The sequence below is a fragment of the Apus apus genome, chromosome 12, assembly GCF_020740795.1.
Source record: "Apus apus isolate bApuApu2 chromosome 12, bApuApu2.pri.cur, whole genome shotgun sequence".
In the NCBI taxonomy this organism is placed as follows: Eukaryota; Metazoa; Chordata; class Aves; order Apodiformes; family Apodidae; genus Apus; species Apus apus.
This window is the reverse complement of record NC_067293.1, coordinates 18822737-18843575: the sequence shown is the minus strand read 5'-3', so window position 1 is coordinate 18843575 and position 20839 is coordinate 18822737. Positions and strand designations below refer to the sequence as shown.

The following is a 20839-nucleotide window of genomic DNA, read 5'->3' as shown; positions in this document are numbered from 1 at the left end:
AGGGCCCTGTTCTGATGAGCCAGCAGACAGCACCCATGTTAATTGTGTTAATGATTTGCCCTGCCAGCCAGGTCATCCTGCTCAGCCCACTTTGTGGAAAACAGCCTCACCCCCAGTTCACTGAATGGCTTTTTGTGACTCCACAGACTCCAACATCTGTCCACCCATCACCCTGTTACACCCACTCGGGGTGGTGGGGATGGGACACCACCTGCACTTCCACAGGTCGGGTTTTGTTACCTTTTGGCTCCAAGGTTCAAAGCAGCTCCCTGGTCTCCACCAAAGTGCAGCTTTTCAGGGCTCTTCTACCTGCAAATACCAGCCTGGGAGCGTTTTGGTTTATTTCCTGTTACCGGTTGTTCGGCGACACGAGGATTTTTCAGTTTGGGAGCAGCCCAGAAAACAGCACCACAAACTGATGAGAGCACAGTCAGACCTCTGCCTCCCCCCTTTCAGCCCTTGTCCCTTGGGGTGCTAGGAAAACCCTTGGAGGAGGAGGGCAAAGAAATGAAACCTTGATTCATTCTGACACCTTGTGGACAATTAGCAGATAAAGATGAAGGCCGAGGGGGAACCTGTAGGTGCTGTGGGCTCCAGCATGGTCTCTGGCAAGCAGCAACCCAGCCCTGAGCTCTCTGGGTGCCCTGGGAGAGGGAGACCTCCTCCCTTGGGAGACCTCATAGTGGCCTTCCAGTACCTGGAGGGGCTCCAGGAAAGCTGGGGAGGGGCTTGGGACAAGGGCAGGGAGGGATGGGATGAGGGGGATGGATGAAAACTGGAAGAGGGAGATGGAGGCTGGACATGAGGAGGGAATTCTTGGCTGTGAGGGTGGTGAGAGCCTGGCCCAGGTTGCCCAGGGAAGCTGTGGCTGCCCCATCCCTGGCAGTGTTGAAGGGCAGGTTGGATGGGGCTTGGAGCAACCTGGGCTGGTGGGAGGTGTCCCTGCCCATGCAGGGGGGTTGGATCTAGATGGTCTTGAAGGAACATTCCAATACAAACTGTTCTATGATGATGCTGTGCTGCCATCAGTCAGGGCAGGCTGAGTGCTGCTATCAGGCTGTGCACTCAGCATCACCTCCTTTTGCAGCAGACACATCCTGGCCATGGCCCTTTACCCTAAACTGCTCCATTCAGAGGCCAGTTTGAGTCAGCAGCCTGAGCCTGGTTACTCTGCTGGCTGATGTTGTGGTCTGGATCTTAACTGTCACATGAAATGTAAATGAGGGCCAACTGCATCCCAGGACCACATTGGCTGTTATGACTCATTGAACTGCAGCACATGTGCCCACTGCTCAGCATTTAGATAGAAGTGTGTCCTTAAAATAGAACGTTTTGCAAATGTACCTAATCCTCCATGGTTTCTGTGGCCACCTAGAGCTTGTGTTTTGGAGAAGCAGCAGCCCGGTGGCCTAATCTTGATGTCCAAGGGAAACCAGGCAGCCAGTCACTTTGGAATGGCTCTTTAATGGCTTCTTGGCAAAGTGAGAGGCCACCTGGAGGGACAGAAATGGGGTGTTAGGAGCACTGCTCTCACCAGAGACAAGGGCAGCAGAAAGCGTGTCCAGCTAGAGCTGCACAAGAGCCAGGTGGAAAGGGATCACAAACGTCCTCAGCACCAGAACTTCACAGCACTCCCAGCAATGGGGTGTAACCCAAACTTACTGCTCTGAGAAGCAGCCCCCTGAGGGAACACACCAGTGCTCAGCTCCATCTCCTGTCCACTCCTTGTCTCAGTGCCCTGAGGAGCACCAGGAAGGAGAGCAGGAGGCCTCCAGCATTGCTGCTCAGAAAGGTGGCAAATCAGACCAGATGCATCTTCCCCCTTGTTACCAGTGCCCTTTGAGCCCTCTTGCCTCCTCAGGGGCATGTTCTGGCCTTGGCACAGGAGCAAGGCCGTGGTGTCATGGGATGGGGGCAGCTGAGGACACCCCACCATGGGGCAGAGCATCTTGTCCCAGAGCTGCCGTGGGGTGAGGGCTACTGGGAGCAAAGTGGAGGGACAAAACCAGCCTGGGAGGTTTGCTCTGAAGCACCTGGCCTCGGTGTTCTCAGGCCACCTCGGTGAAGGAGGGGGATCAGATGGAGGGTTTCTCAACTGCAACACTTCTTCAAAGCGTGGTGCAGCTGAGGGATGGAGCCCAGCTGCTAAAGCTGAGGGTGCTGCAGGAGACAGACACGCTGACCTTGCTTTTTGAAGAGCAGGAGAAAACAAAAGTCAAGGTTAAAAACAAAAGCGAGGAAGTCAGCAGCAGCATCTGGCTGGGGAGGCACAGGAGCAGGGTTAGGTGGCCTTGCTTGGCATCAGCCAGAGCCATGGCACACACAGTGAGGGTGACCTGTGGCCCGTGCTGGGACCTTCCCACACCTGGGCATTTCTGGGGGCTGAGCTCCAACCTTGAACAGAGTCTGTAGAAGCTGCCAAGCCCAAGAACAGCAATGATTAACAAGCTGAACTAGCAGCTCTTGGTGTTCTTTGTCACTGGAGAGCCCTAAAAGCTGCTCTTTTTTTTGTAACATGAAGGCAAAACCCATCAGTACCAGGGGACGAGTTACTAAGATCTCCACTTTTTCTCTCAAATGCCCCTTGCCAGTGGTGCAGGAAATGAGTCAGGAGGAGTGAATCAATGTCTGCAGTGCCACCCAAAACAGGAACCTGATACCAAACTAACCGTTGTGTTAGACACAGTTGGGAATCACTCTAAGAAGAATTATAACCTATGGGGAAATACCCCATAAAACCAACCTCCTCCTGCCTGGGTTGCCTGACTGGAGACAAGTCCCAGTTACAAAAGCTGATGAAAGAAAGATGGCCCAACAGTTGAACATGTGATCATTGGCCATCCCTACCCATCTGAGTCAAAGGACATTGGAAGCATCTAAGAAAACATTTTCTCTTTGAGAAGGTGGGCCTGTGGGTCCCCTGGTGGGGTCAAGAGCCATGCCACTGACACAGTGACTACCACGGCAGGTGTGACTCAGTGGTTGGCACCAGCATTTTGCTCCTTGGGCCACGTGGTTGCTCACACATAGAATCTGGGCTGTGGCACATCTTTCTTCCATGTGTTCCCTCCCCCAGTACCCAGCAGGAAAGGACAACTCTCTGCCACCAGCTCTCCAGCAGGTCATCTCTGCACTGGGACACCAACACAGCCCTGTGTCATCTGTTGATCTGCAGACAGTTGTCCCAGTGTGGAGTTGTCCCAGTGTAGAGTTGTCCTGGTGTAGAGTTGTCCTGGCAGAGTGTTGTCAGTCGAGACTTGTCCTAGACCCCTACCCAGAGACAAAACCACAGAAGACCTTGAGCTGCCACAAGCAGAGGCAGCACCTCCTGCTCCTCAACCAGCAGAGTGGCACAGCTTCACCCCTGCTGATGGCACGCTCAGGCACTGACACAACAGGGATGGTCCCTCCCCTTTGCACAGAGGGTGGGACACCTCTGAAAGGGCATCTTTGAAGAAGACAGCGGGATGTTTTATATGCAAGACTTTTCCAAACCTCTACTTTGTGCTGAAGTAGGAAATGCAAAGGTGCATTTCTCAACCCCTGCGGTGCCTTTGCCTTTACAGCCCCTGTTTTTCTTCTCTCCAGGAATGACCCACCTGCCTTACCCCACCACAGATGTTTCCAGCAGCCCCGTCATGACGCAGACCAACCAGACCTGCTCCAGTCAGGATATAACATTCAAAAACAGCCTGTACGCCACCACCTACACCCTGATCTTCATCCCCGGCCTCCTGGCCAACAGCGCAGCCCTGTGGGTCCTGTGCCGCTTCATCAGCAAGAAGAACAAAGCTGTCATCTTCATGATCAACCTGGCCGTGGCCGACCTGGCCCACGTCCTCTCCCTGCCGCTGCGAATATACTATTACATTAACTCCACGTGGCCTTTTGGGACATTCCTGTGCCTGCTGTGCTTCTACCTGAAGTACCTCAACATGTACGCCAGCATCTGCTTCCTCACCTGCATCAGCATCCAGAGGTATTTCTTCCTCTACCAGCCGTTCAAAGCCAAGGACTGGAAGCGGCGCTACGACGTGGCCATCAGCGCCGGGGTCTGGCTCGTGGTGGGGGTGGCCTGTTTGCCCTTCCCCATCATGCGTAGCCAAGGCCTGGCCAACACCACCACCAGCACCTGCTTTGCAGACCTTCGCGTCCGGCACATCGACAGCAAAGTGGCCACCGTGCTGATGACGGGCACGGCCGAGCTCTTCGGCTTCGTCGGGCCCCTCGTCATCATCTTGTTCTGCACTTGGAAAACCAAGGACTCTCTGCGGGGCTTCCAGATACCTCTGCAGAACAGCAGCGAGAGGAGGAAGGCTCTGAGGATGGTGTCCATGTGCGCCATCGTGTTCTGCGTGTGCTTCGCGCCCTATCACATCAACTTCTTCTTCTACATGCTGGTGAAAGAAAACGTCATCACGGACTGCTTCCTGAGCACCATCACCCTCTACACCCAGCCCTTCAGCTTAAGTCTTGCCAGTCTGGACTGCTGCTTGGATCCCATCCTCTACTTCTTTATGACTTCAGAGTTTCAGGACCAGATCTCCAGGCACAGCAGCATGGTCATCAGGAGTCGGCTCATGAGCAAAGAGAGCGCCTCGTCCATCAAGGAGTGACAAGAACGTTGGCTTAAAAGAAGGAAGAGATTTCATAGGAAGGCTGGGACTGTTCTGTGAGACTTGGTTACTCCGTTGTGGAAGATCCTGGAAGTTTGCTGGGGGGGAGTTCTGTGGCAGTGGACAGAATATGAAAGTCTAAGACCAACGTGATGGAAGCTGATGAGCAATCCAGCTGGTGTGACTGCACCTACCACGAGGTGAAGCCCCAGCAGGGCTGGACAATCCACAGGAGGGGGTGACAAAGTGTTTGCTAGGAAATGGTGAAGACACCCCCGGAGCTCTTCTTCTATTTTCCCACCTCCATGGATCAAGCCAAAGACAACCCCACATCCATACACTGACATCTGCTGAGGTGTCTTCTCTGCTAAACACACACAATGCATGAAAGAACCTGAAAACCACCAGTAACAAATGGCTTTTGGGCCTTTGCATCCGGGGTGCAGAGGCAGGAAGGTTGGCAGCTCGTTTCAGCACAGCAGCCCTGGCTTTGGGCACGTCCCCCTGGTCACCCCACTTAGCTCTGCTTCACCCCTCCCACTCTCCTTCATTATTTCCTCATCCCCCAGCTCTGAGTTTGGTCCTTAATTGCTGACACATCCCAGAACTCACACCCACAGCTGCTGCAAGACCCTCTGCAAGACAAATTCTCCCGAGGGCTCCTCCAGAAAGCAGAACCTTCCCTTGCTCTGAGTGACTTGCTTCCCCTCTGAGATGCCCCTGGGGACAAGGGGGGGCATCAGCACATGGCCTTGACCTCTGGACCTCAGGGGGCAGAACCACAGGTCTCAGCATGGACACCAGTGGGTTTGATGATGATGCCGGTGGTACCTTTCAGGTCCTCGCCCTCTTCTGCGTGTGGCTTCTTCACCTCAGAGGTACCTGCAAGGAATCCACCCCAAGGAAATGTCTGGTCCGTGGGTCAAATTGACACCATTTTTAAAGAAGAGAGGTGTCCTTGCCAAGGTGACTCACTCACAGAGGACAGGCTAGTTTCTTCAGCTAATGATTCAGTGTGATTTTTTCCACCAGCTCCTCTCATGATCTTCATGTTTACATTTTTAGAACTTCATCAGCCGTGAAGCTATGAAAAGCAGTGACAAGCAAGGATGGCATCTACCCTTTATTTGAAATCAGACACAGCTCTTTGGCCAATTTCACCCACTTTGTGTCACTTCAAGGGTATCTTCATGATACCCAGTCATGATTGGGGCTGAACCAAGGCACTGGTTTTGTTTCATTATTTTATTGCCTTGGAAAACTTGTGTTCTTCAAAAAGAACAGTTCCCAGTAAGCACCAGTGCCAGCATCTTGCTACGAAAATCAGCACCAGAAACACTTGCCACATTCATTGTAAACCTGACTGCTCAACCCCACTTCATGACATTTGAACTCCACCAATTTTTTTTTTGGCATATTGTGTTTTCCCACTTGACTGTTGTACAATCAAATGGGGAAAAAGCAAACGAGATAGGCAGGTTAAAGTACCCCTTGCACTGGAGTCCCTCTAAAAAGCAGCAAAGGAAACTGAAAAAGAAAACTGAAAGAGGGGAGATTTAGGTGAGGCATCAGGAAGAAATTCTTCACCATGAGGGGAAGAAGGTGCTGGAACAGGTTGCCCAGGGAGGTTGTGGAAGCCCCTGGAGGTGTTGAAGGGCAGGTTGGATGAGGCTTGTGCAGCCTGGGCTGGTGGGAGGTGTCCCTGCTCATAGCGAGGAGGTTGGAACCAGATGATTTTTAAGGTCCCTTCCAACCTTCACCATTCTGTGATTCTATGTTTCTAAAGACTTATGGGTTGAACACAAACTCTTGTAGTTCTTCTCCCGTCTGTGAGAAGATAATTATGGGCTCCAGTAAGATTAAATCAATCATACATGTAGAGAAGCGAAAATACCAAAACTGTTTGCAGGAAGGGGCTTCCACAGAGAGATCCTGCAGGATTCAGGTGGGAACACTGCAGAGAAAGCAAAGTGTGTCCAACTGAAGGCACCAGAAAGGTCCTCTCTGCTTCACCTGGCAGGTGGTGATGCCAGAAACACGTGTTGATGCTCAGCGACACAGTTAAGCCTCCATAATTGTTTGGGTCAGTGTAGCAGTTTTCATAGGCTGGACACTGTGGGACATTTGGCAGTGAAGCAGACTTGAGTTTCAGGAGTCATTTTGAAGATTTTTAGAGCTTGACCAGCCAACACGTGGCTGGGAGCTGCTCACCCTTTCTCTCATGCAATTCTCCACCCCTCAGGTGAAGACAAGTTGGAGGCACTGTTATGGCAATGATGTAACTTGTCCTGCATTTTTCTTTCCAAAAACTGATGCTTAAAAAAATAAATAAATGCATTGTTTCCAACATCAGCTGAGTTTCCTAGTGATCACTTACACCCAGAAAGCTGAATGGGATCACTCCTCCTTGAATCAGAGTTCAAGTGATGGGGAGCATCAGCTTCTGCTATTCTTAACAGATTCTTTGCTTGGCTACAGGAAGGTTTTCACCCCACTCCAATATCACTGGTGGGGTTTTTGGGTTGGGTCATTTCTGATTGTTCTTAAACTACAACACTTATCTCCGATGTAGAGGGTATTCTGGGGAGAGAAAGGTCCTCTATGGGAAAGCTGTGCTGGCCATGGTGGGTGGTGGGTGAGGAGGGGTGACTGTTACCACACTTAGATGCAGGCAAGACCACAAACCATCTCTATCTGACAAGAATTTTCCAGATCCAAAGCTGTACGACTTGAAAAAGCACTCACACCATTGACAACAAGATTGCTAAAGCAGAAATTGGTCACTGTTGTCCCCTGTATAACATTAAAACACATTCCCAGCACAGGAATACCTGCTCCAACATCTCAAGGTCTAAAGACTGATGGTGGCTTTCCCAGCCTTAACAAGGAATGTGGTGGCTCCATGGGGGATAACAATCCCTGTCACCACGATGGCAACCCCAAGCTCCTCAGCTGCTCACACTGTCCTCTGTGTCTTCCTGCCTCACCCTCTGGACTCCCTCAGACTGTCTTTTCCACACACTGCAGGCCCCAGACTGGGAGGACAAGTCTCAACACTTGCAACCTTGCAAGTCAAATGGCTCTGACACCCAGGAGGTTAGATAACTAGGTCTCTTCTGGTGTGTGGGAAGGTGTCCTGGTTTTGGCTGGGTTAGAGTTAAACCTGCTGTGTGGGGCTTAGCTACCAGATGGGGTTAAACCACCACAGAAAGTTAGCCAAGGTGGTCAGGATGGTGAGCCAGCCTAGAGAGCATCAATCCGAAGTGAAAACAGACCAAGAGCAACTTGTAATTTTCTGGAAGCACATAGAAAGTCAAAGAGCATCAGGCTGGCCTCCACAAACCCAGCTGTGAAACTCAGAGCTTTTAGTTCAAGTCCTCCAAAAACTCAGCAGTGTAACTCAGGAGAAGACTGGGCAAATCCAGTGGTACTGCCCAGCAGGACAGTATTTCAGCTGCCTTCATGGCTGGGAGGTACTGGGACCAACACCAGAGCTGGGGCTGCCTGTGCCTGCCAGAGCTCTCACACTTTCCAAAGGCATCATGTGCCCAGCTCCTCTTCCTGTTATTCACCCCCTTTCCTGTGGCCATAAGAGACATTTATTATTTTGCTGAGAGGAAATATAATTTCATGATGCTGCTCCTGGATTATCTCTCATGCTGCTCCCACTGCCCAGACCCACCAGAGAGAAACAAACAACTTCATCCTTCTTGCATACATTGAAGTCTTTCAGCAGAGATGCCACAGAAAGGCAGGAGTTAACCAAGGGGGAGAGGCTGCAGGTTTCTGAAGGATGGATCTGGAGAGCTTTGCTGGCCCCTGGTGCTGGAGGAACCCTGGGACAGCCTCACCCTGAAGGGAACTGCTCAGGGGGGGAGCAGGGGGAGATCTGCAAGGCACCCACCCCAGCAGCAGTGCACACCCCTGGGCAAAAACCACAGCAGGGTTTCTTGTCCTTCTCTAGCACAAGCCATTCTCCTGTTTGCAAAAGAAAATGTGGGTTGTTTTTTTTTTTTTTGCAGTGATCCCTCTTCTCAAGAAAAGACCCTCCATGCTTGGCAGCAAATTCCTTTGGAAAAAAATCCCGTGGGATTTCATGCCTTTCTGCAGCCTCAGGTTCTGAGCTGCAGGATCTTGGGAGAGCCTCAGCTGTCTGGTTTTTCCTTAAATGAAATTACCAGTTCCCTGCACAAATAAAAACCAAACCAGGCAGCAAATGCAGGAGAACAGCTCGAGAACTAAAAGCCAGCTCAAAAACATCTGACAGACTTTGGGGCTGTGACTGGAGCATTTTCACCAAAGATACTGGGTCTGTGGATTACACAAAGGCTCAGCCAAAAAAAAAAGGTAGGGAGTGACTGACAGTTACCTGATGTCAAATAAATCAAAGCTTCCCCAAAATGCTGCTCCTGTGCAGGGTGAGGACTGTGAACACCTGAGACTCACCCAGTCCCACCCACCATGTGCTGATGGCTCCAGTCAAGCTGCAGCAAGTCTCTGCACCAGGGTGAGTTGCTTTGTGTGAGTAAGATCTCCTCCTCCTCCTCCTCCTGAAGGGTCCCCACTGTTTCATACATCCTTCAGGTGCATCCTGTCAGATATTTCTAAACGCCGAGCACTGAAAGAGCTGCTGGTCATATGCATTTGGCCTGCTGCCCACAGGATACCAGGCTCAAGGCAAAGACAACCTTTATCTGGAGGGCCTAGATAAAGTCTCACAGTTATTTAAAAGTTCCTTTGTCTCTTCTGCTTTTGAAAGTCTGACTTCGGTCTCAGTAACGAGCCGGGTGAGCTGAACAAAAAATTGCATGAAAGAAGAACAGAGAGGTCAGTTGGTACAGGTTGAAGTGAGAGGCTTGAGGTTTGAGAGTCCATCAGCTTTTCGTGACCAGGAAGGCTGTGATCTTCTGCAGAAAGCCCATCAGCAGAGGAGGAAGGACTTAAGGTGGCTATGAACGCCGAGGCAGGGGTCTGGCCCTCACCACAATGACAGCCCCTGACCTCTCCTTCCCCAGCAGCCCTGCTGCAAGCACACCTAAAAATAGGGCTGAGACGGCTGGAAACGCTGGGTGCGTCCTGTGGACACAGAAGTAGGATGTCCTAGGCAGGATATCCTGGTGGAACAGCCACTTCACTTTGGGATAGACCTTTAACCTCTGGAGAGGGATGGGGCAACGTGCCAGCCTCCCTTCCAGGGGTCTCTGAATGCTTCCCAAATACACAAGCGTGAGCTGATGAAAAAGATGCCCAAGAAGAAAAGGTGGCATGGTAAACAGCTCTTGGATCTTCCCCATCGTGGTGCTCTCAGCTGACACAAGAAGCACGGGGCTTCCCAGGGACCTACTTGCTGGCAGGCTGTGTTCATGGGATGGATGAGCAGGTGGCAATGAAGAATCCCATAGAGAAGTCTGGAAAGGCTGGTACATCAACTGCTCCTGCCTTTGCCTTCACGTGGACATTGACCAATGTAACACCATCTCCACTGACCACAGGACACACCAGGTCAAGGATAGTCTTCTCTGCTCTTTTAATTACTGTTGTGAAGCTCCACTTCACAGCACCCAGGTCAGCATTTCTGCTAGCATGGAGAAACCCCAGCAGTGGCACAGGCAGCAAAGCCAGTGCCTTAAGTACTGAGAGAAAGATACACCCTTGGTCCCTGACCCTGAGCTGGAGACTGATTCTGCAATTAAAGGTTCTAATAGCTTCCTTCTTTCATTTCTCTTCCACTTATGTTTAATTTTGCAGGGTCATAGGACCAATTACAGAAAACAGATGAACAGAGCAAGAGCAGCTCTATTTATACCTTAAGCTACAGTAAGAAAGGGAAAGATGCCAACAAGCCTCATTGCCTTCGTGAGCCCTCACCTGGGACACTGTACATCAAACTGTTCAGCTGGAAACCAGGCAGCTCCCAGGTTACACTCCAGTCAATTCTTGCCAGTTGCCAGCAGCTCAGAAGGTTGTGCTTAGCAGGCAGTAAAGGAACTAAATATATATATATAGGAAAGGAATTAAAGGAGGCAAAAAGAAATTGGGAATGAGGCAGGTTACACTGAGGTTGGGTTTGGGTTTTTTTTAAAAAAAAACAGTAGTACTTTTGGAAAATCTCCACCTTAAACGCATCATTATTTCAGAAATAAAGTCCAAAGCCTCAAGCCTACAGCCCTGATAGTCTGAGGCAAACCAAACTTCCAAGAAAACGAGGGAGAATTGCTGCCTTCCAGTAACTCGCGCGGGCGCAGCTTCCGAGCTGCGCTCCCTGGAAGGGTTTTTGCTTCTGGATTTTACAGTTTTTAGGCAGCAAATGCCAAGTGACTGTGAATAAAACCAGAAGCAGCTCAACCGAGGGTCACCCGGCGTGACTCGGGTGAAAAAGGAGGGAAGAAATCCATGCCTGAGCTCTCCATCCCAGGGCACCGGGGGCCAACAACGTCATCCCCTCCTCAGCAGTTTTAACGTCACCGCCGAGCAGGGTTTGTGTGGCGAGGAGAAACAAAATACAGGATTTCCTGTTGTGCAGCCACTGCACAGGGCTGCAGATGCCAGCAGGATTCCAGGGCTCCAAAAAACATGTGGAAGTTTAACGAGGAGTCGCTGGGGCTGGGATGGCTGAGGACCGGGGGAGGAAGGAAAAGCAGAGAGCTCACACCGGCTGCTCCCTAGCATGGACGTCACCCCCCTGAAGGATGGGACTCTCGGGAAGGTAAGCTGGATTTCTGCTGTCTTTTCTTCAGGAGCTGGGGCAGTTTTGAGCAAGGCTATCCCTCTTTACAACGGAGCTCTTCTAGAGGTCTTGCCAGGCAGAAGCTGGTGCCACACGAAGCACCAGCAGCTCTGCCCGTGCCCACGGGTCTGGGGCTCACTTGGCTCCCAAGGTGGGGGAGCAGAGCTGGGGGCAGCTCAGCAGGCTGCTGAGTCCAACAGCACGTGGGGGGAAAAAGCCTCTTTCACCTAAAAAACCTCAATGTTGTCATTACTGACAGAAACTGCCACCACCGACCGGCTTTGTTTACCCATTTCCTATTAGTGCTTAAATTAAACAAACAAAATGATTGCTTAAAACCCAAGTGCCAGAAAACCTCCTCTGCTTCAAGCCAGGAGCTTCTTCCAAGCCAAAAGTGGACTTCTTTTTCCTAGACTTTTTCCCCTCCAGCATCCCAGGCTCGACAGGGGCTGCTCTGCCCCAGCCCCCGGGCTGGGGGGGTCTCCCCATCTGGGTGTGCAGCTTTAGCCCAGTTTGTCCCAGCAAGCCATGGAAAAGCTGAGTTTGCCAGCGAATCTGGGAGCAGTGAACACACCAGGATGGTGATGTGGGGCTGGGTGGGGCACAGGGTGATTCAGAGGGGCCAGGACATTTCCAACACCCACAGCCACACACTCCTCCAGCACCAGATACTGCTCAGGCTCAGAAGAAGAATAAAAGAAGGAATACAGGTATTTTAACAGCTGCCTTAACCTCCTAATTAATTGCAAAGTTACTGGGTGCTTAATGAATTGCAGTGCTACATCCACAGCTCCTCTGGCAGTGATACTGGTCTCCCCTCTGTCCTTGCAGCTGGATGAAACTCAGCTTTGCCACTTAAAAAAAGCCTCCCCCCCCCCCATGGGTGGAAAAGGAAAACAATCAAGGGATGGCAGGGAATGTTTAGTACAAGATCTATAAAGGTGATGAACAACAGCTCTACCAAAGCCCACAGAAGCATCTCTGCCCCAACAAGAGCATCACTGATGGCAAAACACACGGGCAGCTGGAGGGGCTCAGGGCAAGGAGCAGGCAGGAGGGAAGGGGGAAACTGAAAACCAGTAATAAATTAAAAAATCCACCTCTTCAGGAAGTGTTGTAGGGAATGAGCACAGGTCAGCAATGACTCTGCAGGGAGCTCCCTCTTGTTCTCTTGCCAGGTGTCCAGGCAAGGGCTGTCACCTATAAACTGAAGTGCTGGGTATCAGGAGTGACACCCAACCCCCCCCACTGAGAAACAGGCACTCCTGTGCTCCCAGGGACAGTAAAAAACTGGAGAAGATCAGCAAGGAGGCTCCTCATGGTCACACCTGCAGGGACAGGGGTTGGGATTTGGGCTGATACACGTGGCAGGGATGTGACAGTGGGACAGGGACACCAGGTGCTTTACAATCCTTTCCATAACACCCACAGCAGCAAGTGCCACCTCTGTCACTGTAAGACTGTGACCAAAGCTGGGAATAACTGCATCCTCCACATTTTCCCACTGTTTCCCCTCCCTATTTTCTGCACGGATGTAAAGACAAGGTATCCTGCCACCATTTTCCAGGGTAAAATAGACTCAGTGTAAAGAACAGCAGCCAAGAGCAGGGCCAGCACCAAGCAGAAGCCCCTCCTGGGTTTTCAGGCAGGTGAGAAGCTCATGGAGATGCTGCAGGGACCAAAGGATTTTCTTTCCCACTATCCCCTCATGACAGATGTCCCCACTCACCTACCTTGTCCCAGCTTGGTGGGCACATCAGAAACCTCTGACCTAGGGGCTGTGGGCCCAAGAGCAGTCAGCAGCCAGAAAGTGCAGCCAGGATTTCCTTCCAGCCTTGCTTTTTTTGCAGCTAAACCTTGGAGAAATAAGGAAAAGGGAGAAGGCAGGAGGGAAGGGCTCTTGTTTGGAAAGGAGGGGGCAAGCACTGCATGTGCAGAGAGATTGGGGTAAATCCACCAACCCTTCTCCCATCAGAGGTGGGGGCAAAGGGCAGCCAGCCCACAGGCTGCTGCCTGTGTTTTACATATATATGTATCTATCTATATTTATGTGTGTATTTAAGTATATCACCTTCCTGATGAAGCTGGAAACATGGCAGCCCCTCTGAAGAGCTACCAGGGGAGGAGGAGCAGGGTGGAGGAGCCATCACTCTGCTCCTGGAAGCACCACCAGGCTCTGTGCAGAAGCCCAGTCCCATCTATGGGCAATTACCTGTCAGAAACCCATCTCCATGGCTAATGGTGGGGGAAACAGCACCACTGGCTGCTGCTTAATTAAAAACTGCTGTTGAGGGGCTTGGGGGCAACGGCAAGAGGTGCTTAGGGCTTTGCCAGCTCATGTTCCAGGCTCCTGGAAGGAAAGGGCAGGCTGCTGGACACCTCACAGGCAGCTACAGGCTCCGTTTCCAAGGGGAAAACTGGAGGTTTGCTGCAGATGATGCTACAGGCCCTTGGTTTGTAACCTGCTGCCTCCAAATTACCTCATCTTGAAAGAGCAGAACGTTCCCCTGTGGGCTCTGCTCCCCAGTGGCCAAATCCATCACCTCTCTGGAGAGCTGGGTGAGCACCCCCTGACCCACCAGTACCCGCAGCTCTGGCTGGAGGAGGCAAAAGGTGTCCATGGATGAATAGGATTTCTGCCCCGACTAAAAGGCACATCTATTTATCTTCCTTCATGTCCTGAAGGATAAATTTCTGTTGCTACAACACGATGCCTGCACAATGTGCTGGAATTGAGTTAGCAGGACCAGCAGAGCCACTGGTGTGTTTGGTGGTGATTAGCTCACAGATGCAGCCCTGGGTCTGGAGCCAGAGCTCCAGGAGGTCTGTCTGCACCTCTCCCACCAGCTGCCTGCCAGCACCAGCCCTTGCTGAGGCTAATTACTGCCCTTGCTGCCAGTTCCCATCAGACCACTGCACGGATCCAAAAAGACAAGGTCTAGATCCATGGGAAGCTCCTGTTTATTTACAGTCCCACTGGAACGGCTGGTAGAGAGAGCACCAGTTTGGTGGGAGTTGGGGAGAAAATAAGTGATAAAAGCAGTTCTGAAAACAACTGGGTGGCTCCAGAAGCTCCCTGGAATCAGCAATAAAGAGGCTGATGCTACAGAGCTCCAAGGCAAGGTTGCTGTAGCTCTGGCACCACCTTGGGGGGTGGGGGTGTGAGACCTGCCCCCTCCCCAGCACACACACACACCAGCTCAGACAGGCCTGTGCCCCTCATGGCAAACACACCTGCACACAACTTACCCTTTTGCACCAAAGAGCATTTCATAGAATTCCCAACTGGCTTGGGTTGAAGCTCAAAGATCACCTTATCCCAACCCCCCTGCACGGGCAGGGACACCTCCCACCAGCCCAGGCTGCTCCAAGCCCCATCCAACCTGCCCTTCAACACTGCCAGGGATGGGGCAGCCACAGCTTCCCTGGGCAACCTGGGCCAGGCTCTCACCACCCTCACACCAAAGAATTCCCTCCTCATGTCTCACCTCAATCTCCCTCTTCCAGTTTTAATCCATCCCCCTTGTCCTCTCCCTCCCTGCCCTTGTCCCAAGCCCCTCCCCAGCTTTCCTGGAGCCCCTTCAGGCACTGGAAGGCTCCCCTCCATGGCAGGGAAACACTGGAGAGTTTTTGGCTTTACAGCACCTGGTTTTACCCCCTGCAGAAACCCTCCACCCACCTTAGTCACCCTGTGAGCGAGAAGACTCAGCCGCGATGGAGAGCAACGTGTCCTGGGGGAACTGCACCGGTCCCCAGATGTCCTTCCAGTCCACCCTGTACGCCACCACCTACACCCTGATCTTCATCCCCGGCCTCCTGGCCAACAGCGCAGCCCTGTGGGTCCTGTGCCGCTTCATCAGCAAGAAGAGCAAAGCTGTCATCTTCATGATCAACCTGGCCGTGGCCGACCTGGCCCACGTCCTCTCCCTGCCCTTACGGATGTATTACTACATCAACCACACCTGGCCCTTCGGCAGCTTCCTTTGCCAGGTGTGCTTCTACCTGAAGTACCTCAACATGTACGCCAGCATCTGCTTCCTCACCTGCATCAGCATCCAGAGGCACCTCTTCCTCCTCCACCCCTTCAGAGCCAAAGCCTGGAAGCGGCGCTACGAGGCGGCGGTCAGCGCGGCCGTCTGGCTGTTGGTGGGGGCAGCCTGCTTGCCCCTGCTGGTGGTGAGGAGCCCAGCCTTGTCCAACAGCACCAACACCTGCTTCTCAGACCTGGGGGTGAAGCAGCTGAGCCCGGGAGCCTCCATCACCCTGGTGACGGTGGCAGAGCTGTTCGGGTTCGTCATCCCCTTCGGCACCATCGCCTGCTGCACTTGGAAGATGCGGCGGTCCCTGCGGGAGTGCCCGGGGCAGCTGCAGAGCACCAGCGAGAAGCGGAAGGCCCTGCGCATGGTCTCGACGTGCGCCGCCGTCTTCTTCGTCTGCTTCGCCCCCTACCACCTCAACTTCCCCGTCTTCATGATGGTGATAGAGAACATCATCCAGGACTGCGCCGTCCACCGCAGCGCCCTCCGCTTCCACCCCGTCTCCCTCTGCCTGGCCAGCCTCAACTGCTGCCTGGACCCCGTCCTCTACTACTTCATGACCTCCGAGTTCCAGGACCAGCTGCTGCGCTGCCCCCGCCGCCGCCCCGGCCCCTCCGCTGCCGGCCACCGCATCCGGGTGAAGAGGAGAAACCTCCCACGCCTCCAGTTCTGGTCCCTCCCCAAGTTCTTTGGGGGAATAAACAGCATGGAAATCCCCGCCATGCCGCCCGATGAGCTTCTGCTGGAGTCCATCTCTTGAAGTGTCAGCTGTTTCCCTCCAGGTGCTCCTCACGGCCCGGGTGAAGGTTGTGTTAGGTCTCCAACGAAGCCTCGAGTTACCCTTGTGTGCAACAGATGCCAGGATGGGACCCAAAAGAGACGTTTCCATGCCAAGAGACTTGAGTTGTTGCTGCTGGGGACAGTGTTCTCCATCGTGATATTGTCAAGACACCCAAGAAGCCAGGGCTGATGCCAGCGCTTCTCCTGCGCCGGAGCGCGGCGGGGTTCCGCTCCCTCCTTTCTGTTGTTTCAGTGCTTCTACGTATTTGTCATTTTTTAAACCCCCCCCTGAATCCCCAGCTGGAAGCGCAGCTGGGGGAGGCGGCACCGGGGCGTTTCGGCCCCGACCACAGCCCCTGTGACAACTGACAGCACCCCCTGCACCGGTGCGAGGCTTTAGGTCAGGACAGTTCATTGCAACCTGAACCTCTTCCCATCACAAGAGTCAATCACCCAGACTAGAACTTCCCCAACCTCTAGCAAGCCAAGAGCATTAACCCATATCCACATCAGCCCTGAAGGCAGTTTGCCAAGGAACTGGGCTCAGCTCAGGCTACAGAAAGAGGCACCCAGAGCAGAGCAGGGGAGTCCACCTGTCTCCTGGGAGCCAGGGAACGCTCAGCTCACCCCAGGGGGATGGACACTTGGAAGACAGGCTGTAACTGGGTACACCCTGAGGAACGAGGAGGATGAAGGGTGTCCCCCAGGGCGTGTCCGTTGGCAGGGACCCGGGGCGAGCTGCAGAAGGAGCTGCTGTTGCCACCTCTTGTGTAGTTATTAGGAGTTGTGTGTTCTTTGGCGTTTTGCTACAGCCTGTGGTCGCAGATGAAGATGTTATCCAAGCCTCTCAGTTTTGCTTCAAAAAACCAGAAAAGGTCCCCAACCCCCACTGGGTACTGAGAAGAGTTGACAACGTTGACCAGAGCGCATCCTGAAAGGCTTCAAGCTCAGGAGGAAATAAAATGATCTCAACATGTATTTTAACGTCGTGGATATTATTTTAAGTGCTTGTAAATAGGCTCATTACCCACCACGTCTGCTCTGGCGGCCACGGTACAATCTGCAGAGGTGGGGGGAGCCCAGTTTGGGGGGCTCAGAGAGGCCCCGTTGCCACAGTGACCAGCGTGGGGCCTGCCAGGTTTTTCCTCCTCCTCCTCCTCCTCCTCCTGGGCTGAGGCACCAAAAACTGCAGCTGCCAAAAAAAAAATCCCTCGGGGAATTGTCCGAGTAAACGCAGGCAGAGGGGGATTGATAGAAAACAACTTCGCCCACAATTGGATGCACATTCCCAGCATTTCTGGGAAGCAGGGAGCAGGCAGTGGTTTACCCTCCCGTTGCCAAGGTTGGTCTTAGATGAGGGGAGACCCAGACAAGCTGGAGGAATTTGCTTTGGTGTTTGGAGCAAAAAAAAAAAGCCACCGAGACGGGCAGAAAACACGTTGCCCTGCAGCTCTTGTCCCAGATCTCTGCCTCCTCTCACAAGAAGAAAAAAAACCAAACCCAACAAAACACAACAAAAGGAAATATTTCCATTGCTTGCTTGGGAGGGTAGAAGGGAACAAAATAAAAGGGTTTTCAGGGCTGAAAAAAGCTGCCTCAGATGGCACAAGCCCAGCAGCGCGCAGGGGCAAAACAGGAAACCTGAGCACAACCTCATGGAGGCAAGACCCATCTCCAGGCAGCCAGCAGGGACTGGACAAGTCACACCCCCCCAGCACCTTAACTGGAAACCTGGTTTTAGCCAGCGAGTGTCTTTCGGGAATGGTACAACCCCGAGCAGCTGGGGTGGACGTCCAGGTAGCCCTCAAGAACCACAAGCAGATATTTATAAGTCCTGCTGGCCCACCGCAAAGCCTGAACTGCAGCTTCAACCCTAGTGGCTGCACCAGCTCCAGGTTTCCCAGTAGCTCCAGTTCCCCTTGGGACTTTGCTTGCTTGTTTTCAGCTTGCTCTGAGCTGCTCTGAAACTTCTGCAAGGCAGAGAAGAAATTCCCCCTGCCAAAAGAAAAAAAAAAAAAAGAAAAAGAAAACAGGGAAAAGAAAGTAAAGCAAAAAAACTCACTTGAAAACATGAGTGACCCTTTACTGGGGCTGCCCTCCTGCCCTGCCAGCTCTACTGGTTGTGTTGGAAACACAGCCAAAAAAATCCCTGTCTGGATTAGATGCTCTTGATAACAAGGATTTTGCTGTTTTACACAAACCAAGCCCTGAGGAAATACCCTTTCCCAGGGCAAACTGGTGCTTTCCACCCTCCAGAGGCCACCAGACCCCTGCCAGTCCTTTCATTTTATCACAGTTTTGTGCCCACCAACACCCTGGCTGGGTGCTGGGACCCAAGCTGCAGGGATTTGGGATCAGTGGGGGCTCTGCCACCCAACTGCCACATCAAGGAGGAGGGACAGGGACACTGCTGGTCCCCTGTGCAGAGATTGAGAACTGGGAGGTGGTAGGGGGGACAGCAAGCAAGGGATGCCTGGCCCCAGTGTCCCTGAAGGAGGCTGAAATGAGAAGCTGCTGTGTTGAGGATTTGCTTTGCTGAGACCAAGGTTGAGGAGAGGGGAGAGCAAGGTACTACGGGGTGGGGTGGAAAGAGAGCAGAGGGAACTGGGATTTTTGCAGCATTTCTTTCTCAAAGTCATTACCCGTGAGCGTGAGACCTTCTACTCACACAACAAAATCATTCAGCATTAAGCCCAGCACTGTGCTTCAGCCTCCCTAACTGCCCAGGTGATGTATGACAGGCCCTGGCCACTGTCTCACCAGCAGGACCAGTGGTAACAGCACCAACAGCCCATCCCTCACCCTGGGTCCTCCCAGCCCCGTGTCCCCTCCTCAGCTCCTCCAACGGATGGAGCCATGGCACATCACTCCAGGACCAGCCAGCCCACTGAGCCACTGGTGACAGCTTTGACAAGTGATGATGTTGGCAGGAGGCTCCAGAGAGGCCCTCAGGGAAGGGTGAGGGGTTGCAGTGGGTGGAGCAGAGAGTGGGCAGCTCAACCAAAGCTCTGCTGGCACCAGTGACCTCCACCTATCCTGAGCCATTCACAAGCCGTTAATTATTCCGTACAGCTTAATCCTCTACAACTGCCTTGACCAAAACTGCTTAATTGCCTTTACCACGTGCATCCATCCACACCCACCCTGTGCACAGGCTGCCCTCACACCCCCCTAAAACGATGCAGAATTGGGGTGTCTCCAAGATGTCTCTTGTGCACAACGCTTCCCAGGGCACGGCAAGGAAGGAGGGGAGGTTGCTTTTGTCTTTGCTAAAAATACCTTTTTCCTCCCTCCATGACCACACACTTCCAGTCCAGACCCAGCAGAGTGACTTTCCTTCTGGAAAACCACTCAGAGCCACCTCCCCAGCAGCCAGACTCGGATGGGTTTTGGCACAGGGCTGGTAGCCACCACCTCTGGCAGGGAGCTGCTTCTCCATCCATCCCTCCCCTCCACCCACTTCATCCTGAAAACACTGTGCCTGGCAAAGGTACAAACACCCCAACGGCCTCCGAGCACCACCTCGGTGCACAGAAAGCAGATTTTGCTGCTGCAGAGCAAACGGAGCCAGGGAGGAGTTTTCCAGACAGCCATGATTTCATCAGAGCCCTGGCCAAGTTTTTGATTCACAGGCTCAGCCAGCAACACCCTGCAAAGCCCAGGGCGCTGTGATGGAGGGGACAGCAGTGAGATGAAGCCCCAGGGGTGTCCATCAGACCCTCCCTCCTGGAAGGAGGCACCAGGGACCTGGGGCTGGATGCCAAGGCCACCTTCAGCACTGGGTGAGCTCTCCCCTGAGGGACAGAGCCTCGAGCTTGCAGCAGTCAGCAAGTCCTTCCCAGCAGGAATTGCCATTCCTCCCCTTCTTGATATTTGTATTTTGCGAGTGTATTTTAAAGAAAACTTCCCTGCTGCAGGTGGGTGGGGCAGGCACGGAGACTGGGGAGGAAAATCCAGAACATATTAGCTGCTGGTGAAAGCATCACGACCACATCTCTGGCTACACACCAGCCCCGTGGGGAGCTGTGCCTGCCTGGCCCCACTGCCCCTTGGCAAACACCCCCTCCTGCCCCACATGTGCCTTTCCCTGGGTCAGCACCCAGCAAAACGTCACCAGGCACGTGGAGAGGAGACCAAACACACCACCTCTTCTCAGCAGTTGCTGCTGTTAAAGGCTGTCACTGCAAACCAGAAAGCCCCGAGATGTTTCTGCCCAAGGGTCTCCTGCAAGGTCACGAAGCACAAGCTGAGATGGACTGAAAATTTCCCAGTTTTACCAGACAAAAATGTAAGGGCAAAATAAAAGCAAGTTTTAAAAAAGATAACATTTTTATGTTATATTGTAAAATTGCTTTGTGATTGATAGATTCATCAAATGGCTTGGAAGGGACCTGAAAGATCATCTAGATCCAACCCCCTGCATGGGCAGGGACACCTCCCACCAGCCCAGGCTGCTCCAAGCCCCATCCAACCTGCCCTTCAACACTGCCAGGGATGGGGCAGCCCCAGCTTCCCTGGGCAACCTGGGCCAGGCTCTCACCACCCTCACAGCAAAGAGTTTCCTCCTCACGTCCAACTTAAATCTCCCCTCTTCCAGTTTTCATCCATCCCCCTTGTCTTCTGCCTCCCTGCCCTTGTCCCAAGTCCCTCCCCAGCTTTCCTGGAGCCCCTTCAGGCAC

General features: G+C 52.9%; 2 protein-coding genes across 2 annotated transcripts; both read left to right on the top strand.

Moving 5' to 3' along the window:
- Positions 1 to 3590: 3590 nt before the first annotated feature.
- On the top strand, positions 3591 to 4616 carry P2RY10 (P2Y receptor family member 10). The gene has a single exon (XM_051630693.1). It carries the CDS (start codon positions 3591 to 3593, stop codon positions 4614 to 4616), a length of 1026 nt encoding a protein of 341 aa, XP_051486653.1.
- Positions 4617 to 11144: 6528 nt separating this feature from the next.
- On the top strand, positions 11145 to 17127 carry LOC127389814 (putative P2Y purinoceptor 10). Its single transcript, XM_051630685.1, has 2 exons — positions 11145 to 11322; positions 15008 to 17127. Exon 2 carries the CDS (start codon positions 15058 to 15060, stop codon positions 16138 to 16140), a length of 1083 nt encoding a protein of 360 aa, XP_051486645.1. The 5' UTR covers positions 11145 to 11322; positions 15008 to 15057; the 3' UTR covers positions 16141 to 17127.
- Positions 17128 to 20839: the final 3712 nt, after the last annotated feature.

What these genes read in the sequence shown, in the direction of transcription:
- P2RY10 (XM_051630693.1), top strand. Translation starts at nt 3,591, where the DNA reads ATGACCCACCTGCCTTACCCCACCACAGATGTTTCCAGCAGCCCCGTC.
- LOC127389814 (XM_051630685.1), top strand. Translation starts at nt 15,058, where the DNA reads ATGGAGAGCAACGTGTCCTGGGGGAACTGCACCGGTCCCCAGATGTCC.